This window comes from Paramisgurnus dabryanus, chromosome 10, assembly GCF_030506205.2.
Source record: "Paramisgurnus dabryanus chromosome 10, PD_genome_1.1, whole genome shotgun sequence".
Taxonomy (NCBI): Eukaryota; Metazoa; Chordata; class Actinopteri; order Cypriniformes; family Cobitidae; genus Paramisgurnus; species Paramisgurnus dabryanus.
Window position 1 is genome coordinate 21,190,395 of NC_133346.1, and position 22,545 is coordinate 21,212,939.

Below are 22,545 nucleotides of genomic sequence, written 5' to 3' on the forward strand. Positions count from 1 at the left end.
ATTGACACAAACAGATGTTTTTCCACTACAATAGCCAGAAAATACCTCCTCCCTCTCCTCCATCATTCCTCATGGTCCTGCAGTCGCTTTGTAACTACCGGGTGGAAACTGCCGCGATGATTCGCTGCCTGCGCCACATTTCCTTGACAGGACACGAAGTCCCGCCCACCCCGAGTAAACCGACGTCGCCCTGAGAACGCAATTGGTCCAGAGAGCGGTCAATCAGTCAAACGCAAAGCACCGGCGTATTGAGAGTGGGCAGGCTCAAGTACGAAAATTATAAGGTCATTGGAATTACCGGGGCCGCGATCGGTCGTTACAATGATGCGATAACAAAACCGAGTGAAATAATGAATTAAACGAGAGCATAGTCTAGCAAACGAGCCCCGCTTATAAGGCCAAAGGCAGACGCGCGGTCCTCCTCACACCGCCGCGCGCGTGTATCAGCGCAGGTAAAAGCGGTGGAGGTTTCGCTTAAGCCGATCAAGGTGGGATTGAAAGGAGCAGGCTCCTCTTCTGACATACCAAGCGTTATCGTGGACCACGGAGACAGAAACTGAGGTATTTTACGCACCGCAGACACCTGTATCTATTAATGTTTTATCTGATGTCCATTTCCGGAATCTCCTGTATCATTACTCGTCCTTATTGGATGTCAGCTGCCAGATAAAGATGTATTTGGGTTCATGCAATAATGTGAAAATACAAAATGTCCCGGTTAGATTGAGTATATCGTATAGATAGATATATGTTAGAGTGTAATAGACTATAATTCAGTTACATGGAAATGGGATGCCTGACATCCGCACATGACTATTCAATATAAATCATCCTTGAACGGCGTCGATTTATACATCGCATCGTATATAAGACTCGCTGTATAAATACACGATGCAGTATCGTACGACCGGGTGAAATCGTGATACAATGTATCTTGTGTTTGTAACCGTAGAGTGAAGCTCAGTGTACTGCGGTAATGTACGGCCAATGTGCTCGCTCGGATTTCCGGGCCGGAGCGAATCAGGCGATGCAGTAACCCTGATGTCTGATGACTCTTCTGCATTGCATTAATATGAATCCGCACCCACTAGAAGACATTATCGTTTTGTCTTGCGTCGACACACGACTGACAGGTTTAACAGATATGAATATGCAGGGAGGTTGGATTTTCCTCGAGCATCCCTTTAGAATGAAGAGTCAGACATTGCGAGATTCCCTGTGATGCGGATAAAACGTACGATGATGGAGACTATCGCGTGACCATCATTGCTGTCGGTCACTGATGAGAGTGTGTGAAATGGCGTTGTACTTGTAGTTTTTAGTAATTTCTATCAAATTCTGGGAGAACAAGTTGACACGTGTAACTCTGGGAATATTATTGAGAGCAATTATTGTGGATATACACACTTTCTTTACTACAGCATGGCGCCCCAAATGGGGCAAGTAGTCACAATGGCAGTATGCTATCAAATACCATATTTTATGCTCGTCAGCAAAATGTATAGAGTACAATTATATTTAAATCAAAACAAAAAAGCTGCCATTTTGAACAACTATTGCTTGAGCTTTCAGAAATTGTAAGCTATAATATTATGATAAACACCTGACATTTTATGACAAATATACTTAAAATGGAAACACACTTCATCTAAAAATTTATATTTGTGGCTAAACTACAGTTGACCCTTACCTGAATGAAACACAGGGTTGTTTTATTGCATAATTGTTTACACAAGAGCTATTACAAAAATATAAAAAAGCAGTTGTGTAATTGGACTTTTGACTTTATAGCTGCTGAGATACAGCCCTTAAATAAATGTAGATCCCTTAACAACTACCCTTTGGTTTCCCTAGATATATATATGCTTATAGAAAGCATGTGGTATTGCAGTTCAGCAGGTGTTAGCCTGTATACTGCATTCAAATGAGCTGTGTAAAGAATCGTGCAGATCAGGTAGCTCTGTTGTCTTTCGACATTGAAATTCAACCCACCCTAGTTACTTAATGAAGAAAGCAACGAAACTTCCCAAACTTGAAAGCATTTCAACGTAGAAAGAGCATTTTTTTTGTAGTGCAGCAAAAAATCTTATTTGCAAATAGCTCCTTTATTCCAGTTGCATGATCTTTATCTGTACCTCATATGCAAATCAGAGAAAGAAACACTAAGCCAATCAAAAACTATTTTTTATCTCTACTTTATATTTATTGCCAGATTTAACAATAACCTTTGCAGGTCAAAACATTAGGGTTTTTTATTTTTGTAAAAAAGAGTACGAATAAGTTTGCCCATGCATAATATCAGGGCTGCGCAATATAGTGGGATAGAAAAAATATCGCAAATGTGCATATCGCAATGGTTATGAACAATAAAATTTTAATATTGCAAAAAGTAACGTATGGTCAAAGTTTTAGGTAAATGCAGATAATATATCTGGCACTCAGATGGATGTTAGTTGGGATATTTGTGTGTGTGACACTTTGCGTGAAACCTGTGATATTTATTTATTTATTTTTGTTTGTTTATTTATTTACATTGTCTGATTTGTTTTATATAACAGTTAAACATGTCTGTTCACATGTCTGTTCACTTTTCAAATTATATACATTAAATTATATAGTTTAATAAAATGTAAATAGATTTAAAAAAAGAAAGCAAATATCGCATTATTTACCATGCTATCGCCTATTTCATTTTTTACTATTACACCGCCCTAATTAATACATATAAAGGCCATAAACCAGTTGGAGCCTATGGTGTAGTGGGCAGCGCTCCGACATATGGTGCTTTCGCACTTTCGGCGACCCGAGTTCGATTCCCGGCTTGTGGTCATTTGCCGATCCCATACCCCTCTCTCATCCGTGTACTTTCCTGTTCTCTCCTAAACTCACTGTTAAAAAAAGGCAAAAATGGCCATATATATATTTATATATAAAACATAAACTAGTTAATATTACATCTGGGGTGGGTTTTTCCAAAAGCATCGTTAGCCAACTACTGTCGTAAGTTTCATCGTTATTGACAAAGTTCAGCGATTTGCTGTTTCCCGAAACCATAGTACAAACGAACATTCGCCGGCTGCATCAACAAAATAAGCAAAAAACATGTAGTGCATTCTTTATCCATCATTCTAAACATATAAAAATAAACAGAATTAAAGCACTGTATTTGAAAACTGTGCATGTGCGCAGACATACGAGCTTTAAGAACCTGGGGGATACCTGGTAGAAGTGACGTAAGGGGGAACTTGCACATTAATTAAATATCTTGAAATTAAATCACGGTAACAAAATCAGTCTTCCGGTGCAATGTACGTTATTCACACCAGTAATCTGACATTAAATCGATTTAAACAGATTAATTAGTACTCCACCTCCAACGTGACTTCATCGACAATGTTGTCAAACCAACATGGTTCAAACGAAGTATGTGCGACAAAGTTTTAGGGAAATAGTCTTGAGTAGGTAGTTAGTTTCTCCAACTATGCATTGTACTATGGTGTTTCAGCAATGAGTTACGCCGTTGTTCGGGAAACGCACCCCGGTTAGTTGTCGAGTATGTGCTGTGCAATTTTGGGGAAACGTGTTTGTAACCGTATCTTCCCAACTTATAACCGTATCATATAAAAATCTGATTTACTGTACATTTTAGTGTACACTACAGTAAATTTAAATCTAGATAACATCCTTCACACAATATAGTTAAAGTAATAAGCACCAGTAAATATTTTAATACTAACAAGACTTCTCCAATGCAATACTAAATTTCCTATATAATTTAAAGGGACTGAATGACTTTTAGCACGGATCAGACTGATACTCTAGACTTTTCACGTTACGGTCAAATGTCAGTTTTTATCTACGGTTGATATTAGTTAATTGACTAGTTTTAATCTTTAAATCTGTCTTGCAAGGTAAAGAGCTTTGTGTATCAATTCTTCAAAGTAATCAGGTTTATATTGGCTCTTATCACACTTTCATTTCAGATTTACAACGTCATAAAAGTGTGCTGAAATATCCATGTCACAATCTTGAGGTTGAAATAATCCTGGTACAGTACAGTTGTCCTGACTCACGTTTCATCTTTGTGTTTGTTAGGATGTTGCGGTTAGCGTGCTCCACGGCCCTACTCCTCGTTCTCAGGGTGTTCGCGGGTCTGTCCTGGTTCCAGGTTCTGCCATCCATTTTCATTTTTTACACAGGATCAGGAGGATGGAAGACCCTTGATGTGTTCGCAAAGACAATTTATCGTGACTTACAGTAAGTTTATAATGTTTTGTCAATATATTGAAATAACAGCTGTGTATATAAAGATAAACTTTGTTAATATGTTGAAGAATCGACTTAGAATAGTCTGATTATTGTATTGTACAGTACATCAATGAGGCAAACCAGTAAGTCCTACAGGTTTTTCAACGAATACAACCCCACATTCCTGTATTACGGGCTAGATGTTTGTTAAAATGAGCTAGTGGTGGAGGTGGGTTTCTGGGTGGCTTCCCGGCAGGTTCGACTTGTTTTTCTTCAATGATTGGCTTTTGAAACGTTCATTGAGTAATTTAAAGCAGCGATGACTTAAGAGTTCAACCAGTTTCTCTTCAAACTGAACTCTCTTGTTCATAGTTTGCATTTTAAACAAGGCAAAGCAATTGTTTTTTCATAATTTTGCGGTTTTCGTACTGAGGTTATGCAATTCAGTTTCGGCTTCTGGTCCTGGAGGTGTAGCTGTATCATTTGAACAGCAAAGATTATTCCTTAAGTACCTACACTGAAGGAACGAGGCTTTTAGTGTGCCGGTTAATGGAAGTTAGAAGTCTCCTCTGGGTCAGGGATCGCTGCATTTAGCAATAGGATGGTCAAGCATCTACTTCCTGTCACTTACAGATGTGTTTTTCTGTCACTAAAACAAGAAGTTGATGGGGCAAGAATCCCTGTTTTAAAACGCTTGATTATTCGTCATTTAGTGACCATCAAATTTGTATGATTTAAAGGAACACAAAGTGATGTATTTTAAAGAATGTTATGCTGCTTTATACAATAAAAGTGACATTGGTTATCCATGTCACCGTAACTAAAAACAACAGAGCAATTGAGATTTGAGACATTCTCAATGCAACTTAAAGTATACATTTTTATCAGTATTTGTTCCCCACAACCTTTTGCACTGCTAACACAATCTTCAACCAGTTGTAAAATTATATTATTTTATTATTTTTTCTTTGTCCTGATTTTTATAATTCACTCAGACATTCAATGAATTTATTTTTGTAATTACAGTGCAGCCACAGTACTGCTAAGGGTAAGACTGAACGTCACAAGGAATCTACGCGAGCGAAACACCCTCCCTAAACTTTTCGCCAAGTCCGTCAAGAAATACGGCGACAAGACGGCTCTGATCTTCGAAGGAACTGGCGAAAAATGGAGCTTTAAGCAGCTCGATGACTACTCCAACCGCGTGGCTAACTTTCTCCTTCAGAGGGGCTACAAAGAGGGCGATGTGATAGCTCTGTTCATGGAGAACCGCTCTCAGTACGTGGGGCTATGGCTGGGCATGGCAAAGATCGGAGTGGAGGCGGCGCTCATCAACTTCAATCTGAGACTGGAGGCTTTGGTTCACTGCGTCAACATCTCCAACGCAAAAGCCGTGGTGTTCGGCAGTGAACTTACAGAAGGTACTTCTTAGCCTTTATCGGTGTTGGTGTGGCTACTTATACATTGCTATTAAAGTAAAACTGCCTTCCAAGCTACAAGCTACTCCTAATGTAAATCATTTAGCTGTAATGCTTCCATTTACAGCTCTGTAAAGTGGTTTGCTAAAACAAAAGCGACTTACATAAAGCCTGAAAACATGAAATAAACTTCCCAAACCTGCAAATGAGGAGAACGATTTTTATGACGGCATATTTTTGCCTTACCCATCTTCTGAAGTTAAAGGGACACTCTGCTTTTTAGAAAATATGCTAATTTTTCAGCTCTCCTAGAGTTAAATATTAAATTTTTATCATTTTGGAATCTATTCAGCTGATCTCCGGGTCTGGCCGTACCACTTTTAGCATAGCTTAGCACAATCCATTGAATCTGATTAGACCATTAGCATCGCGCTCAAAAATAACCAAAGAGTTTCAATATTTCTCCTATTTAAAACTTGACTCTTCTGTAGTTACATTGTGTACTAAGACCGATGGAAAATTAAAAGTTGCGATTTTCTAGGCCGATATGGCTAGGAACTATACTCTCATTCCAGCGTAACAATCAAGGCCGTTGCTGCTGTAACATTTCGCCTACTGCAGCCATGATATTACGTAGTGCCTGAAAATAGTCCCCTGCTATTGAAGTGTTTATATTTGTGACTTAAGACAAACATTTTATTTTTAATTGGCATTCACCAATGAATTATGCCCAATAACAGAGGTTTTATTTTTTATCTGGTGCCTTAATATAGTTTCGGATACTTTAGTGCCTTGTAGAAGTGATTTTAATCAAAGCACTAGAAACCAGGAAGTGGTAGGTTAATGAAGGTGACAGTATGCGTATTGTGAGGAACAGAAAATGTGTAGTAGCGTAAAGCACAGATTTATGATGGTCAAAGATCACCAAGCGCAACTTGTGGTGAAAGAACAGTGTTGCATCTGAGATGAAGGTTGAAGGCGTGTGGCTTAGTAGGAGAAAGGGAATTTGTAGCAGAGGTCACAACGAGGGATTACGTCTTGACAATGATTTACTAGTTGTGTCTTAAGTAATTGGAAACTGACTCATAAAGCATGCAGTGTCGAGTCAGCTTTGTTTGCTATTGACATTGCGCCGCAGGTTGTTTATCTTGATCTGCGTATCCTCCAGGACTTGCTTCGTTTGTTTTATTTTTGTATGTAGGTATGTGTACAATATATGAGAATCTCTTTGACGCTCTCACTTTTTTAACATCTCAGCAATGTGTGAGGTGCACAGCTCTATGGGAAAAACAGTGAATCTCTTCTGCTCTGGAGAATGGGATCCCAAACGGGTTCCTGAGGGGACGGAGTGTCTGGAGCCACTCCTGGAGGCGGCCCCTACAAACCAGCCTGAACAACCGGATCGGAGCTTCATAGGTTGGGTAACCAAATATCATAAGCATGCAAACCTTTTTTCAGGTCGAAATATGCATGACAAGATTTTGAAATATAAGGTTGCATCAATGAAATGTACTTATTATACACTAATATAAATGTTGGGTTGTTTAAACCCATAGCTGAGTCAAATTTGGACAAATCTAACAGTTGGGTTAATTTCAACTCGAATACTACATAGTTCAGGGCTCCAGACTAACTTTTTTCACTAGGAGCACAGTGGCCCCCAACTGAAAATTTTAGGGGTGCAACCAGAAAAATTAGGGGCACACACCGTAAATCAACATGCTAACCAAATATTCACATTTCTACTAATTTCCACTGTATTACTAATAAATACTTTAATGATAAATGCAGAAAGTACAATTTGCTGTTTCAAATTCAGCGTCACATTTTATTGTGCACTTTTGGAAAAAAGGTCAAATTTACTGGTTGCACATGTGCGACGATGTAAAATTCAGTGGCACATTCTCAAATTTTAGGGGCAAAATGCCACCATTTGGGGGCAGTCTGGAGCCCTGTAGTTTCATCCCAAATGCTGGGTTTGTCTATATTTGACCCAAATGTGTGGTGATGCAAGCATTTTTTTATAGTCTACTGTGGTGCTTTCTAAGAAAGGCATTTCCTTTGCAGTAAAGAAAATCCCATAATGCATTGCAACAAAGAAACTTTTAAATTATAAATGTACTTAAATCAGAATGATCAATGTTGTTTATTTATTACATATTTTTATGTGATATTGTTTTCCTATTATGTTTCTAGATCGTCTTTTTTATATTTACACATCGGGAACCACTGGAATGCCAAAAGCCGCTATCGTAGTACATAGCCGGTAAGCATATAATGACTTTCAACTTCAATACTGTACCTGTTCCCTACATCTTATTTTTCTCCCTGGATTTACGCTGTATCTCCTACGTTCATCCCTCAGGTATTACCGCATGGCTGCCCTCGTGTACTATGGTTTCAGAATGAAGTCTGAGGATGTGCTGTATGACTGCTTACCGCTTTACCATTCAGCAGGTACATCACTATTCATCTACAAGACATCTGCATTTCCTGTCAACAAAACCGAGTGCAGGCCACTTCCTGTGTTGTACTATGCAGGCTTGTTTTAGAAAATACATGCGTGTGATTATTTTGTCCAGTGCTGTTAACAGCGGCTTGGGTTAACAAAATGAGGATTAGTTTGATTTATATTTTAAAGGGGCCATGGCATGAAAATGTTAGCATTGCCACTTTGTAGGTGTGAGCAAAAATGTGTCGTTTTGGGTGTGTCTTTTAAAATGCAAATGAGCTGATGAAGTGCAAACACTGATGGTGGTTTGATGCAATTCAAACTCAATTGTGTTGTGAATTATTTTTTCTTTCTTTCTTTCTATCTGCACTAAATGGCAGTGCTGTGGTTGGATAGTGCACATTAAGGGGGTGGTATTATTGTAATAAGATATCCTTATGACATCATAAGGAAAGCCAAATTTCAATGACCTATTTTTGCTCACACCTACAAATGTTATGCCATGGCCCCTTTAAGGGTTTTTTGTGTATTTACAGATCAGATTTTGGTTTGAGTATGGACACTCCATAGGTGGCGTTTGGGGGGCGGGGGGGCACCCCAGACCAGAGCCAATTAGGATTTTGTCTAAGCTATAAATGAAATGGAAATATATGAATTCATATTTTATTTGTCTAATCTTAAAGGAGGGGGGCATGATCTCTGAAAGCCAATGTTGACATTTTAAATCACCTAAACAAACACCTTCTTTTGATAGACCCGCCCCACACATGCGCAACCGAGGCAACAATGTCGGTTAGTGTCTTTTGGAACTCTGCCCGACTCACTTTTCCAAAGTGTTTTTCAAAAATCATGCACTCCGCCTTTAATATTTTAATAACTTAAGGCTAAAATAGTAAAAATTTTACCATAAAACCACACTCTCTTTTTAAAGTGCACTTATTTTATAAAAAAAAAACGTTATTTTGTGTATTTGGTATAATTCAATGTGTTAAAGTGGTTTATGGTTAAAAAACACATTAATTTCTACATACCGTACATTTTTGTAGCTCCCAATTTCACTCTCGTCTTGAAATGCACGGATTTGAAAAGCTCTGTGTCTCTGATTGGCCAGCTAACCTTGTGATTGGCCTGAATACCTCTGACGTCAGCTGGAAAGTGACGCTCCTTACTATGTTTGAAAGATTCGGTCACAATGCAATGCTGACAGGAGCTAACTTACTGGCTATAACAGCGCATTCACACAGGGCATCAGCGTTAACGCTTCCCATTCACTTTTAATGGGTGATGTCATGCGTTGTCGAACTGAATTGTGGGTCCGTCGGCGCCGCGTTAGTGCCGTTGCTCACGGCATAAGTTGAACATTTCTCAACTTTTCAAGCGGCAGCGCGTGCGTCAGCCAATCAGATCGCCTAATGCAAATAACCTAGGCAGAGCCAGCCAATTACGTTTATGGAAGAACGGAGCATGTGTAGCGCCCACTGTGATTGGCTGTTGGCCACGCTTCAGACAAGCCTTCCGTTAAGCGTTAAAGCTTACGCCCCGTGTGAATGTACCGTAAGTCCAAAGCAGGAGGTAGTATGATAATGTCGGTCTTTACTACATCACCAATCCCAGGAAGTAACCGGTTGCCTACAATCCGTGTTTTTGTGTAGTCCAAAAAAGATATTTACGTTGGAGACGATAACTTGCGTCATTGTTTACTTTTGCGTTTGTACCTTTTGCATATCGTTAACATGTACAATACACACTTACATGCAGTACCCTTGTTTGCCAGTAGGTGCCCCCCAAGCACAAACGCAAAACTTCGCCTATGGGACATTCCATTTGGACTTGACTAAATCAATGTATCTGCAAAGCAGATGTAAATCTTAACAACTATGCAAAATAGTTGATAGTTGAATCTAGTGTACTTGTTGGTGAAATTTCTGCTTTTAAAGTAAAAATGTAAGTCTATACATGTGTCATGTCCATCTATTGCTCAATCACATATGGATTTTGGGACTTTAAAACTTTGTAAATAGTTTGCTTTGTGAGTCCTTTACCAAGATCTATTGAGTAGGTTTGTCCTTAAATCAGATTTTATTGATTGCAGGTAATATTGTGGGAGTCGGACAGTGTCTGATTCATGGAATGACTGTGGTGATCAGGAAGAAGTTTAGTGCGTCAAAATTCTGGGATGACTGCATCAAATACGACTGCACAGTAAGTAACTATCATTTTGACCTAATAGCCACTGGAAACAAATACAGTGTATACAACAAAATGTATAGGAATTAGCAAGATGCAAAATATAGGATTCACTAAATTAATTTAAAGGAATAAATTGCTCACCCTAAAGCTATCCCAGATGTAAATCACTTCATTCTTCAGTTGAACTCAAATAAATATATTATACTAAAATGCTGTCGTGTTATCTTCCTAAATGGGGACCAACATGTCAAAGCTCAAAAAAATACACAAACATTATCATTAAAGTAATCCAAACCAATCCAGTGGGTCAATGTACTGTATGAAGCGTAACAATTTATGAGAGAAAACAATTATTATTTTGAGCTTATTCAGCATCGCACAACAATGGCAATATACAGATCACCGCAATAAATGCAAATATGTTGGCGTAGTAATAACATGGATTCTCATTGGTTCTTGGGTGTCTTACTGTGGGTTCACACCAACCTCGTTTGAGGCATCAGATTCGCGTCTACCGCGTCTAGTTTGCACACTTGAACATTTTGAGTTTACTCGCTTCATTCACGCGTGAAAGCCGCCCGTGAAATTCTAGTCATCGACACATTCAAGCGGAAATTCGCATCATGGGAGGGGTGTCTGCGACTACTACTAGAGCAAGCTCCTGATTGGTTAACGCAAACGCGTTTTTCCGCCAAAGTTCAATATTTTCAACTCTCGCGTTTCACGAGGCAACACTCAATTCTCACCATTCACGCGAACGAGGCGGAATCGCGTCTACCATGCTAAACAGAGGCGCATGGACGCGTCAACACATCTTCACATTGATTTAACATTGAACTTACTCGAGCTTGACGGCTCTACCGTGGCTGGTGTAAACGCAGCATTAGTTTTACGCATGCCTTATCTTAGTTGTCATATGTGTTTCCTCACCAGACACTTATCAAACACTACACAAGCTCAAAATATTGTTTTCTCTCACAAAGGTATATTTGTGAACCCTATGGAGACATTTTGGTTGCTTTAATGGTGTTTTTCTTTTTGGAGCTTCACTATGTTAAAGCGATACTCCAGCGAAAAATGAAAATTATTTACTCACCCTCAAGCCATCCAAGATACCTATGACCAACTTCTTTCAGACAAACACAATCGAAGTTAAAAAAAAATTCTTTGCTCTTTCAAACTTTATAACGTTAGTAAACTGGGATCAGGGAACAACTTTCACTAAGTGCATCCATCCTTCACAAAAGTAATCCACACAGCTTCACAGAGTTAATAAAGGACTTCTGAGCGTAATTGATGCGGTTTTGTAAGAAAAATATTCAAATATGAGTAAATCTTGAGGTAATTTTTATTATACGTCAGAGTTTCCCTTTAAGTTCCTTTTAAAACTCCGCCCCCCTTTGCTGCCATGTGTTTTTAGTTGGAGCTTCAGCAAGTCAAAACTAAAAGTGAAACTATACTAATACTATTCTATGCTTAAAATGTCAAACAATTTGATTAAACTACTTTTATTTAACTTCTTAACCATTCGCTACTAGCCTACCGCTTGTTAAGTTTGTTGTAAAGTATTTTAAACATTTTTACAGTACCTTCCATGGACACAGTTTGTTAAACATAATTTCTTGTCGCATGTCTCAGATCGTGCAGTACATCGGGGAGATATGCCGCTATCTGCTAAACCAGCCGAAGAAGGATGCAGAGCACCAGCACAAGGTCCGCATGGCTCTCGGCAACGGCCTCCGCCAATCCATCTGGGGGGAATTCACCAGCCGCTTCAACGTACCACAGATCGCAGAGTTTTACGGAGCCACCGAGTGCAACTGCAGCCTGGGCAACTTCGACAATAAGGTGAATACAAATGCACTCCTCAGATCCCTATATAGAGAGCTTTTATCTGCAGAACCCTTGTAAACCTCAATGAGTATCCTAATTTTACGAGACTATCCACAAGATGTTTGGTGATCGAGCGCAGCTGGTTATGAGCTTATGGAAAATGCACCCAGCTGAGATCGCAGCTGATGGATTTTTGTTTGGTGCAGTAATTTAGTTTTGAATCAGGAGTGACAGGTGTGAAGTCAGCAGATTGATATGATGATTGTAAAGGAAATGTTTGTTTTGCCTGCAGATGGGCGCTTGTGGATTCAACAGCCGTATCTTGCCGTTCTTCTATCCCATCCGATTGGTCAAAGTGGATGAGGAGACAATGGAGCTTATCAGAGGACCTGACGGTGTCTGTATACCGTGTGGGCCAGGTACAGTTGCACACAGTGTACAATAGCTTAGACACCGACTTAGAAAATTCATTTGACGTAGGGTGTTGTGGTGATATGCAAGTGACAATGGGCGTCATGATTTAAGAATTGGTCTTGTATTTTTTATAAAGTGTCACGGTGTCCTGACAAAAAAACATATATTTTTTAGTCCTCCACGATTGGTTCTGTCACATCTGTGATGTTGACCAATAAGAGCGCACAAGGAAAGACGTAGGAGTTTTAAGGGGGTTCTAAGGGCCCAACGCACTATTGGGGCCCCCAAAGATTATTTTTATTAGTACCGACATGGGTATGGTCGAGGGCCCAGCCTTTTTTTCTTTCACAAGTTCCAAAATTGCTAGTGGCGCCCCTGGAAAGACAACTAAGGCATTGGTTCTGCTAGGTGGCATGATGCAATGCGAAGACACTTCAAAATTTTTTCGAATGCATCTTTTCATATTTTTGTTTTTGTCATCCTAAAAGTTTGTCACACACAGAAACCTTGCACAATGAGTCTAATGCGTATAAAAATAAGAATGTAGTGTCCGTGACATCACCCATAGGTTTGTGAAGAGCTTTTTTTGAAGCCAATAGTAGGCCATCTTGGCCGCGCGTCACCGCGAATCACTTGCGAATAACCAAAAATGTGTATAAAGGCGGGACGTCACGTGGGTGAAGCTGAGGTGGCTGGTTGTTCAAACCACGCCCACCTAGCTCAACTCTAGTGACAGCAGTTGCAGTTCACCCATAATTTAAGTGGCCACGCCCCTAATTATGCAGAAGTTTAAGGCTTAATATAATTTAAACGGATGAGTTACAAAAACATTCACCCACCTCACAGTTGTCATGAAGGGCAAAATTAGCTTTATAGACCAAAAACACTTTTTGTACCAGGCTGTAAACATATTATTTTCTGCTGTAAAGTGGTACATTTTAACATGTGGGTCTATGGGAATTGACTCCCTTTTGGAGCCAGCCTCTAGTGGCCATTCGATGAATTGCAGTTTAAGTCACTTCCGTGTTGGCTTCATCAGAGAGATAGAAATGTTGCCCCTCGGTTAAAACAATACAAATGCAGTCTTCATAACATTAGCACTATTGACTATGAATGGATAAATGACATTAGCAACAAGCGATTGTTTAGCTAACTTACACAGCGCAATACTGTATAAAGTAGGGGTGTAACGGTACGCAAAAATCACGGTTCGGTGCGAACCCCGGTTTTGAAGCCACGGTTCGGTTCATTTTCGGTTCAGTAAGGGGAAAATGCAAACATTAAACTGCAGGTTGTTTATTACTATAAACTTTTTTTACAATTTGTTTACACTTTTTTAAACACTTTTTATTAAAATATAACATATAAAATATATATAAAATGAAAAATAATAAATAAAATACTACTGCAAAGTTCTTTTTTACATTATTTTATAACAGAAGGTAACTCTTTTCTTAACCTTTTCTTAAACTTTTTCTACTAAAACCTTGAACTAACAAATTCAATTCCTGAATACATTTATCAACAATTAGCCTACATTTTTGACACCAAAAATGTTCTGTTTTGATTTATTTTGGATTGTTTAACTCACAGTATTGAATTGGCTATGTACCATCTCTGTATAAAAATAATATTACTGCTCTATGTGTAACTGCATAGCAAGCAACATGATGATATACTTATTATACACTCATTTTGAGATTAGTGAGTTGCATACCTAGCCATCTTTGATCTTTTGCATGTTTCTCCTAATCTTTGCTTGTGTTGTCAATGTAAGCTGTGACTTTACTAACGAACCCCTCCGCAGCTGAGTAACAGCTGAGTAAGCCCGGGTTACAGCTCCTCCGTGTCCCGACCAGCTGATCGCATTGTGACAATGATATGATTGACATGAGGTGCAGATGAAAAATCTGATCACGTATTCCTTATTCTCGCTGTCACAGAAAGCGCGTCTCATGATTGCGTAGCAACGAAAGACACGCAACCTCTCATGCACTTTTGAAAGAACAAAGCAGCGCGTTGACACGCGTTTAACATGCGCTTTTAGATACGACACGTAAACGTTTACATCAATAATCAAACGGATATACAACTAAGTAAATAAAAAATTTTCTGCGGGCCTAATTATGTTATATGTTGGACAGAAGACTTGCGCTGAACGAGGAGACTTCCGCCGCTTAATATGTTCGTGCGGAAACACACCTATTATGTTCCGCACAGGCGCACACAAAATGCATTCGGCCTTTCGGTGCACGTGTGCACCGTGCCGAAAGCCCTGAACCGAAACGGTCCGGTTCGAATACACGTACCGTTACACCCCTAGTATAAAGTATACAGTACTGAATTATACAGTTTACAATACTGAATTTAGAAGTCCAAATCACATTATATGACATAGGGACTAACAGACAAAAAATTTTGTTGCCTAAAATTAATATACCTGGAGGTTTAAGGAAAAATGCTGACTCGAACCCTAAAGAACCAATTAAATAAATGAATGACACCTGAATTTTTTCAGCTATTGTATTCTGTACTTTACTATGAAATGCATTTTGACATTCCTGACTTTGGTGGATCAAAGCTAGTTAAGCCATCGTGACCTGTACCCATTTTATATCTCCTCATTCCATTCCTCAGGTGAACCCGGTCAGTTGGTCGGTAGAATCATTCAAAACGACCCCCTCAGGCGATTCGACGGCTACGTCAACGAATCCGCTACTAACAAGAAGGTCGCCAAAGATGTCTTCAAAAAGGGAGATATGGCCTACCTCTCAGGTATTGTTCGTTGCTCATCAAGCACTGGTCAGGGCTCCAGACTGCCCCCAAATGGTGGCATTTTGCCCCTAAAATTTGAGAGTGTGCCACTGAATTTTACATCCAGTCGCACATGTGCAACCAGTAAATTTGACTTTTTTTCCAAAAGTGCACTATAAAATGTGACACTGAATTTGAAACAGCACATTGTAATTTCTGCATCTATCATCAAGTATTTATTAGTAATACAGTGGAAATTAGTAGAAATGTGAATATTTGGTTAGCATGTTGATTTACGGTGTGTGCCCCTAAATTTTCTGGTTGCGCCCCAAAAATTTTCAGTTGGGGCCACTGTGCTCCTAGTGAAAAAGTTAGTCTGGAGCCCTGCTGGTAGATTTTTCATAATCCAAGTGTCTCTAATCAGTTCTTTTTCATTTCTCTTTTTTTAGGGGACGTCCTGGTGATGGATGACTATGGCTACATGTACTTCAGAGACCGTACGGGAGATACGTTCCGCTGGAAAGGAGAGAACGTGTCCACTACTGAGCTGGAGGGGACGCTCAGTCGCCTGCTGGACATGAAGGATGTGGTCGTGTATGGCGTGGAGGTGCCAGGTAGTGAAAAATCCCTCTTGTGTTACGCTTGAAAGAGAATTGTGTGTTTATCACAGTGTTTGGGAGCAATAAATACCATCAACAGCACTGCTAACATTTCATTTTGGGCAGCATGACAGCAGCTTGGAGTCCGCTGTTTAAATAGTGCAGTTTTTCCTGTAATGAGCGACTCATTTCAAGCAGAAGCAGTAAAGTGTAACTAAATGCTATTGAGCCAAAAGCTTTACAGCCAAGAAAGCAAAATTAAAGTACCTTTAGGGGAAGTCGGGACACTCGGCGGCCATGTTTGCATTGCAATATTGTTAGATCCAATCTTTGCTATAATCAAACATCAATATTTAAAAGAAAGCTGTAAGGATTTGCATAAAGATCAATAAGTTTATGCAAAGCATTGGAAGTATGCTTCATTTAGTTTGAAAAATATGCATTGTGTACGTGCATGTTGGTGATGATGTCAGATTAACGCAAGTGCATCGGGTGTGATAAAATTGAGTGTGAACCAGACCAACGCTGCGGGGGACTCCAGGAACATTCGCATTCGAGCTCGGACCGCAGCAAATGAACCCAGTGTAAAAATGCCCTAAGTGTAATATTCATGAATGATCGAGTGATACTATTTGGTGTAGGGAATGATTTTTGTGAACAGAGCCGACTGCAGCGGCTGCTAAAGGGTGCTAGCAAACAATAGAGAGTCTTCTCTTGGCCTGTATGCGGTTTTGCTTATTTCACCGGATCTATAAAGACACAACGAAGTGCTGAATATAGCTCTGGCCATTTGAGTCTGCTGGATGCAAGACAAAGTTTCCCCTTCAAAACCAAACCATCAGCAGTTCTGGTATTACAGGATATGCATGTTTATGAGCAGACCCGCATTACATCTGCGCATGCATGACTTTGCAATTTACAGGCGTTACAGTTCTGCAGAGATGTCTGCAAAGATCTACACGTGTTCAGCCCCTTGCGGTTTTGAAAATCTAACCTTATTACACTAAATTTGTGCTCTAGCTGCCATTTTTAATTTTTTATAACGCAACCAGGTTCGACCAATCACATGCACACACACATACAGTATAGAATTGAGGGACAAGACGATAAAGGTATCTTAGGAGACAGGAAGTACAGCAAAGATTGTTTTCAAACATGCGTTGATGCCTTTGAATACTCAAGGTTCGAGGTTTCGGACACAGCCAAAAACTGGCTTATACGAATGAAGGTATATAGGTATAAATGAAGAGTTTGGTTCCAAAACGCAATAAATCCATTTTGACAAATTTTGTGTTTTGTATAGACGGTTTCATCGGACGCACGTGATACACGTCTGGATCCGAACCTTACTTCCGGTTTCGTTTTTTTTAATGGTCTGACTAGTTGCTAAACTCGTCGAAAATAACAAATGTTTTGGTTTCCTAGGTAATCTATGTGTTGTTTTGTTTGCTTGTTATATAAATAAACTATGTTTAAAGAACTTTGTTGTTATTTATTATTAGCGGAGTTTACCGGAAGTGACGTGCGGACCGCGACAGCGGCTTGTTTATGTTGTTACTGCTGAAACGGTCTATACCAATTAAGTGACAAGATGAAAACCACTATTTTCTGTTACAAACTTTCACAAAGCATCTTTAGGTTATAAAAATATAAAAAATTCAAATCCATAACTTGATTTTCGAAGATTTATTATAAAAACTGTCGTATTGAGAACACTTATTGCTGCTGTTATACTACTTGGGACGTCGTCGCTGAACTTTTTTGACAGCGATCAGCTGTAAAATTTTTTGGTCTTGCTAGATTTTTATTGGCTTCGAGTAAAATAATGGAAAGTTTTCCCCTGGGGTCAATGTGTTAGCATGACAGAAGCTTGATGTGGTCGGGAGAACAAGAAACAGCCGACATTTTTCCGTCTCCTGAGTGCCTCTCGCGTAAATTATTAGATGTTGATGGCTTACGTTTCTTCCCTGCCACAGAAAACCACCACAGGTTTATTAATCCCATCAAAGTATTATTTTGTTTTTGTTTATTTGTTGATCACGAAGTACAAAGTAGATGAGGAAAACTAGGATTCAGTGTGTATTCAAGACGCTGCCATTGTTGTTTACAATGTGTGGAATGGTGCGCTGCGATTTGTGGAGCGGATTTATTGCATTCTGCAGAGAAGGAGGAGTGGCGTTTGTCGCGGTTTGGACAAAAAGGGAGAAAAGATGACAGAATAACACGGATTGGATATTGGATTTTGCGTAAAATTAAGAATTCACTTTTTAATACTGACCCGATATAATACTGATTTTGGCGGTAACTCATTTGTTTTTTTATTGCGTTTATCGCGTTTTGAAACCAAACTCTTCATATATTCATGCATCTGTGTTGGTGCTATGTGTTGATATTCTGGTGTTTTTGCTCAGGTGCTGAGGGAAAGGCAGGGATGGCGGCTATAGCAGACCCAGAGCGTAACACAGACCTGCAGAAGTTCAGCAGGGAGTTGGAGAAAGCTCTGCCGCCCTACGCTCGGCCTGTCTTTTTGCGCTTTCTACCAGAGGTGAACAAAACAGGTGAGCTACCTGCCGGTGAAATCTCAGCCTCTGTCATTCTGTAGTTTTAAAAATAAAAAGTAAAACATAAATATAGAAAAAGTAACAGTGATGTGTATGTGTACGTACAGCATGAAAATAATAAAATGCATTGAAATATAGAATGCATGGTATTAATGGTGGTATTATTGTTATTATCATCATCATCATTATTATTATTATTATTATTATTATTATAATTATTATTATTATTATATGTAATATGTACAAAAATGTACATTAGCAATACTTTGTGTGTGATAAATTGTGTGTAGGACATGTGGGTCATGTGTTTTATATTAAACTTAGACAAACTTAGATCTTGTGTTTAATGGAAAAAAGCTCATTACTCAAAATATCATCTTTTCTCTTTTGTTTTAAATATCATGAGGATGTGTAAACAGTGGCATATTTTTAATATTCTGAATAAACCCCAAACTTTTAGGTAGTAAGTAGACATTAGGTGTGCAAGTGTTCCCACACTTTGCGTGTCGTAGTATATTACATTCCTGTCTGACTTTTGTTTTCCTTTTCATTTTAGGAACTTTCAAATTCCAGAAGACAGACATGCGGCGCGAGGGATTCGACCCCAGCGTCGTCTCCGATAAACTCTACTTCCTGGATTGCACTAAAGGACAGTACGTGGAGCTGAACGCAGAACTCCATCGCAACATCGTCTCAGGAAAGCAGAAAGTATGAGACCACCGCCCATTCCCTCACCAACCCCGCCCCTTATATCCCCGCCCCTCGTTACCTCAACAGCCGCAGTGAGGGGCCGCAGGAACACATTCTGCCCACATATTCAAGTCGATTCCCACATACATCAGAGCGTCCTGTCCCAAACCCACCCCTGTTACAACCAATAAGGGACTGAGGAGGCATACAGCCATTTTAAAAGCAAAAAAGTTAAAAAATAAAGCAATTCAGCAGATAAATACAATACAATACAACAAACAGCAAAGAGAGGCACAAGGACCAACACACCGTCTGTCAAACGGTAAAGCTTTCCCTCACCTCAGCCGCACAATGCTTGCAACATAATTCAGGACTGAGTGACAAACGATTTTATAAGCGACTGCTATTGTAAATGCACCCTGAAGCCCTGACCAAAACCATGTGGATTGATGTGCAATGCGAACCCAACGCCGCCTGTGCTTGTTAGCCTTCACGACTATGTATTTAACTCTATAACATGCACCAAATATATTTAAGTTGAATCATCTATTTAGTCATGAAGCTGCAGGTTACATCAAAGACATCTGGTACGCTATTGCATCCATACGACTTCTCCTGTGCGCTGTCAGCATGAAAGCTTTGTACTAACGTCTAAACCATACTGCAACATTGTGCAGGCTGGGACTAACGGGTTCGCTTTGTTCCATTTGACGCGAAGGATCTTCTGCACTAGCGGGATATTTAAAGTGAACTTTGCATGGAGGCAAACGTAAACGTAGTGTGAAACCGTGCTGCTAAAGAGCGTACATCTTCTCCGTCCGTGAAGCGGCACCCAGTGAAGTTGGAGAAGTAAAAAGCCAGCCTCAGAGAACGAAGGAAAAGGCATTCATCAACGTACCATCTCGATTCCAGTTTTACTTTTAGCAGCATGAATGGTAGACGCGAACAGAGCACTGTGCCTTACTGTCAGGTGCCCTCGTCTTGTAACATAACACCACACTAACCCACCCCTTATTTCCCATCATGCCCACTGTCTGTTATTACATATTTGTATATGTACGCGATACTTTCTTGCAAACTTTTTCTCGTCCACTGACAGTCGGATTTATTTATTTCTATCGTAGCAAGTATTTAAGTGTGTGTGTGTGTGTGTGTGCACGTGTGAGATGTTTTTGTGTGACGACACTTGAATTTCTCCAGTCACTGTTTTGTCACCATATATCACAAATGAGGGAAATTATTCGACTGGGTTGACGTGCTGAGGGTGAATCTCACAAATACAGGTCATATTTCACCCTGATATTAACTTCTGGAAAAAATGACATGAAAAATTGACTTATTCTCAGTAATTTATTGACCAAAAAAGCTATTCGCTTATTACTGTAATAGAGTCATAAAAATCATCCTGTCTGGACATAATGCGTTTTTTAAACATTAAAATATTACAATTACATTAATGTCAACAAATACTACTTTGATCTTTACTTGCAACTTTCAGTAAAATATTTTTACTTTTTAAATATATGGTGAAATATGACATGTCTTGATATTTTCTGTGAAATTCACCTACAGCGCTATATTATAGATTAAAGATATTAAAAACCCAGGGCACAGGAATGATGTAATTGATGTGATTGGTTAGTCAGCCAATCAGACGCAGTCGTCTTTATCAATATCAATTCAGTTTTATTTTGTGACTTATCTTTTTGTTATCACTTGGAAAGTCAACGATTGAATTGTTGTGCTTTTGGTTGAGCTTTATTTTCTGCTATGCTTGTCTGTTTTCATCTTTGTTCTGGGTGTGAGAGAGAGAGAAACAGCATCTAACATCACTTTCAATGAATTTGTAAGATTCATTACGAAGCAGCTCGACAAGCATTTCTTGCTATGATGTCTGTGTCCTATGACAGCAGGAATCTTCATTTGTAAACTTGCTGAGGCCTCTCTCTTTTCTCCCGGTTAAAGGAACGGTTCATCCAAATATGAATTTATTCACCCTCATCTTGTTTTAAATCCATATGCTGGTTATTTCAGTAGATCACACAATTTTGAAGAATGTTAACTTACCTATTTGACTATATGTTCAAGTTCTTGTTGTGAGCAAAAAGCCAGTTTTATGCACTGAACATCTCATTTCTAATGCAGTATACAAGTTTGAGTTGAGGGTCAGTAAATATCGACAAAATGAGCATTTTTTTGGTAAATTTCAACTTGCATACACACACACAAAACCACATTTACTATATAAAGTGATTTGGTGCTTTTCAATTTATGATGTAAACATTTTCATATTGTAAAAACATCAGCGATGTGAAATACAGAAGGGAGGGCTGTGAATTACCATTGTTGTTATTTTCAATTTATTCAACCAATGTTTATTGAGGTATTTTTGTTTGTTTTTTGTTTTTGCTTGGCTTTATTCTACTCCAAATAAGTGTGTGCAAGTTTGTGTCTTCATTTGAAAGGATAGTTCACCCAAAAATTACAATTCTGTCATCATTTACTCACCCGCATGTTGCAACAAACCTGTATAAATTTCTTTGTTTTAATATAAACAAAGGAAGATATTTTGAGGAATGTTTGTAACCAAACCGTTCGTGGACATCATTCACTTCCATAGTAGGAAATAATAATACTATAGAAGTAAATGGGGTTACAGACATTTCTTAAAATATCTTCCTTTGTGTTCATCAGAACAAAGACATTTATACAGGTTTGTAACAACATGAGAGTGAGTAAATGATGACCGAATTTAAATTTTTGGGTGACCTATCTCTTTAATACCATGCACGTGAGATGTGACGTAGTTCTCATGTCTGTCCGCTAGATGGAGCTCTTGTTCATTTTTTCCAGGCTTCATTCCATAAAGTTTCCTTCCTCGTGCTCATAATTTCGTGTACTTGTGAATACACCAGTATGTTTTTATGTTTATAAGTTTTATATTTATAAGTTAATTATTTACTGAATTTTGTTTCTAATTTTATTCGGGCAATAGTTTGAAACCACTAAGGGAGTGACAAGAAATGGTTTTATCATGTTTTATTGAGCACCAAAGCCAGTGATGATTTTGTATTTTGTTTGTTTTATTGTCACACTTTTTAAAAGATTTCTCATGAATGCACTGTTTTATTTGGTTACTTTTCTGTTCGGTACTCAGGAACAACATGCAAGGCATTTGAGAGGAGGGCAATTGTAAGCCAGCTGCTCCGTTTGTCGACGTGTGTATGTGCGTGTATGTGAGTGAGGGTGTTTATGTAGAGGTGTGTGAGGTGTGCCATGGCACACTGAAGTCCTCTCGTCTTAGACAAGCTGTAAATCATGCTCTCTTTCAAAACAATGGCATCCGAGAATCAATATTAATAAAAAATATAAAAGTAAAACTGCAG

The 22,545-nt window shown here is 39.0% G+C and overlaps 1 protein-coding gene across 1 annotated transcript; it reads left to right on the forward strand.

Annotated features, from left to right (window-relative positions):
- The first annotated feature begins 223 nt into the window (after positions 1 to 223).
- On the forward strand, positions 224 to 22,539 carry slc27a4 (solute carrier family 27 member 4). Its single transcript, XM_065290372.1, has 13 exons — positions 224 to 561; positions 4,096 to 4,257; positions 5,275 to 5,669; positions 6,924 to 7,082; positions 7,863 to 7,932; positions 8,032 to 8,123; positions 10,211 to 10,320; positions 11,947 to 12,156; positions 12,434 to 12,560; positions 15,193 to 15,330; positions 15,759 to 15,923; positions 18,320 to 18,466; positions 19,026 to 22,539. The coding sequence occupies exons 2-13, from the start codon at positions 4,097 to 4,099 to the stop codon at positions 19,181 to 19,183; spliced, it is 1,932 nt and encodes a 643-aa protein (XP_065146444.1). The 5' UTR covers positions 224 to 561; position 4,096; the 3' UTR covers positions 19,184 to 22,539.
- The last annotated feature ends 6 nt before the right edge of the window (positions 22,540 to 22,545 follow it).

What these genes read in the sequence shown, in the direction of transcription:
- slc27a4 (XM_065290372.1), top strand. Translation starts at nt 4,097, where the DNA reads ATGTTGCGGTTAGCGTGCTCCACGGCCCTACTCCTCGTTCTCAGGGTG. An exon ending in CTGTATACCGTGTGGGCCAG is followed by an intron (nt 12,561 to 15,192) that starts GTACAGTTGCAC and finishes TCCATTCCTCAG; the next exon opens with GTGAACCCGGTCAGTTGGTC. An exon ending in GTATGGCGTGGAGGTGCCAG is followed by an intron (nt 15,924 to 18,319) that starts GTAGTGAAAAAT and finishes GTTTTTGCTCAG; the next exon opens with GTGCTGAGGGAAAGGCAGGG.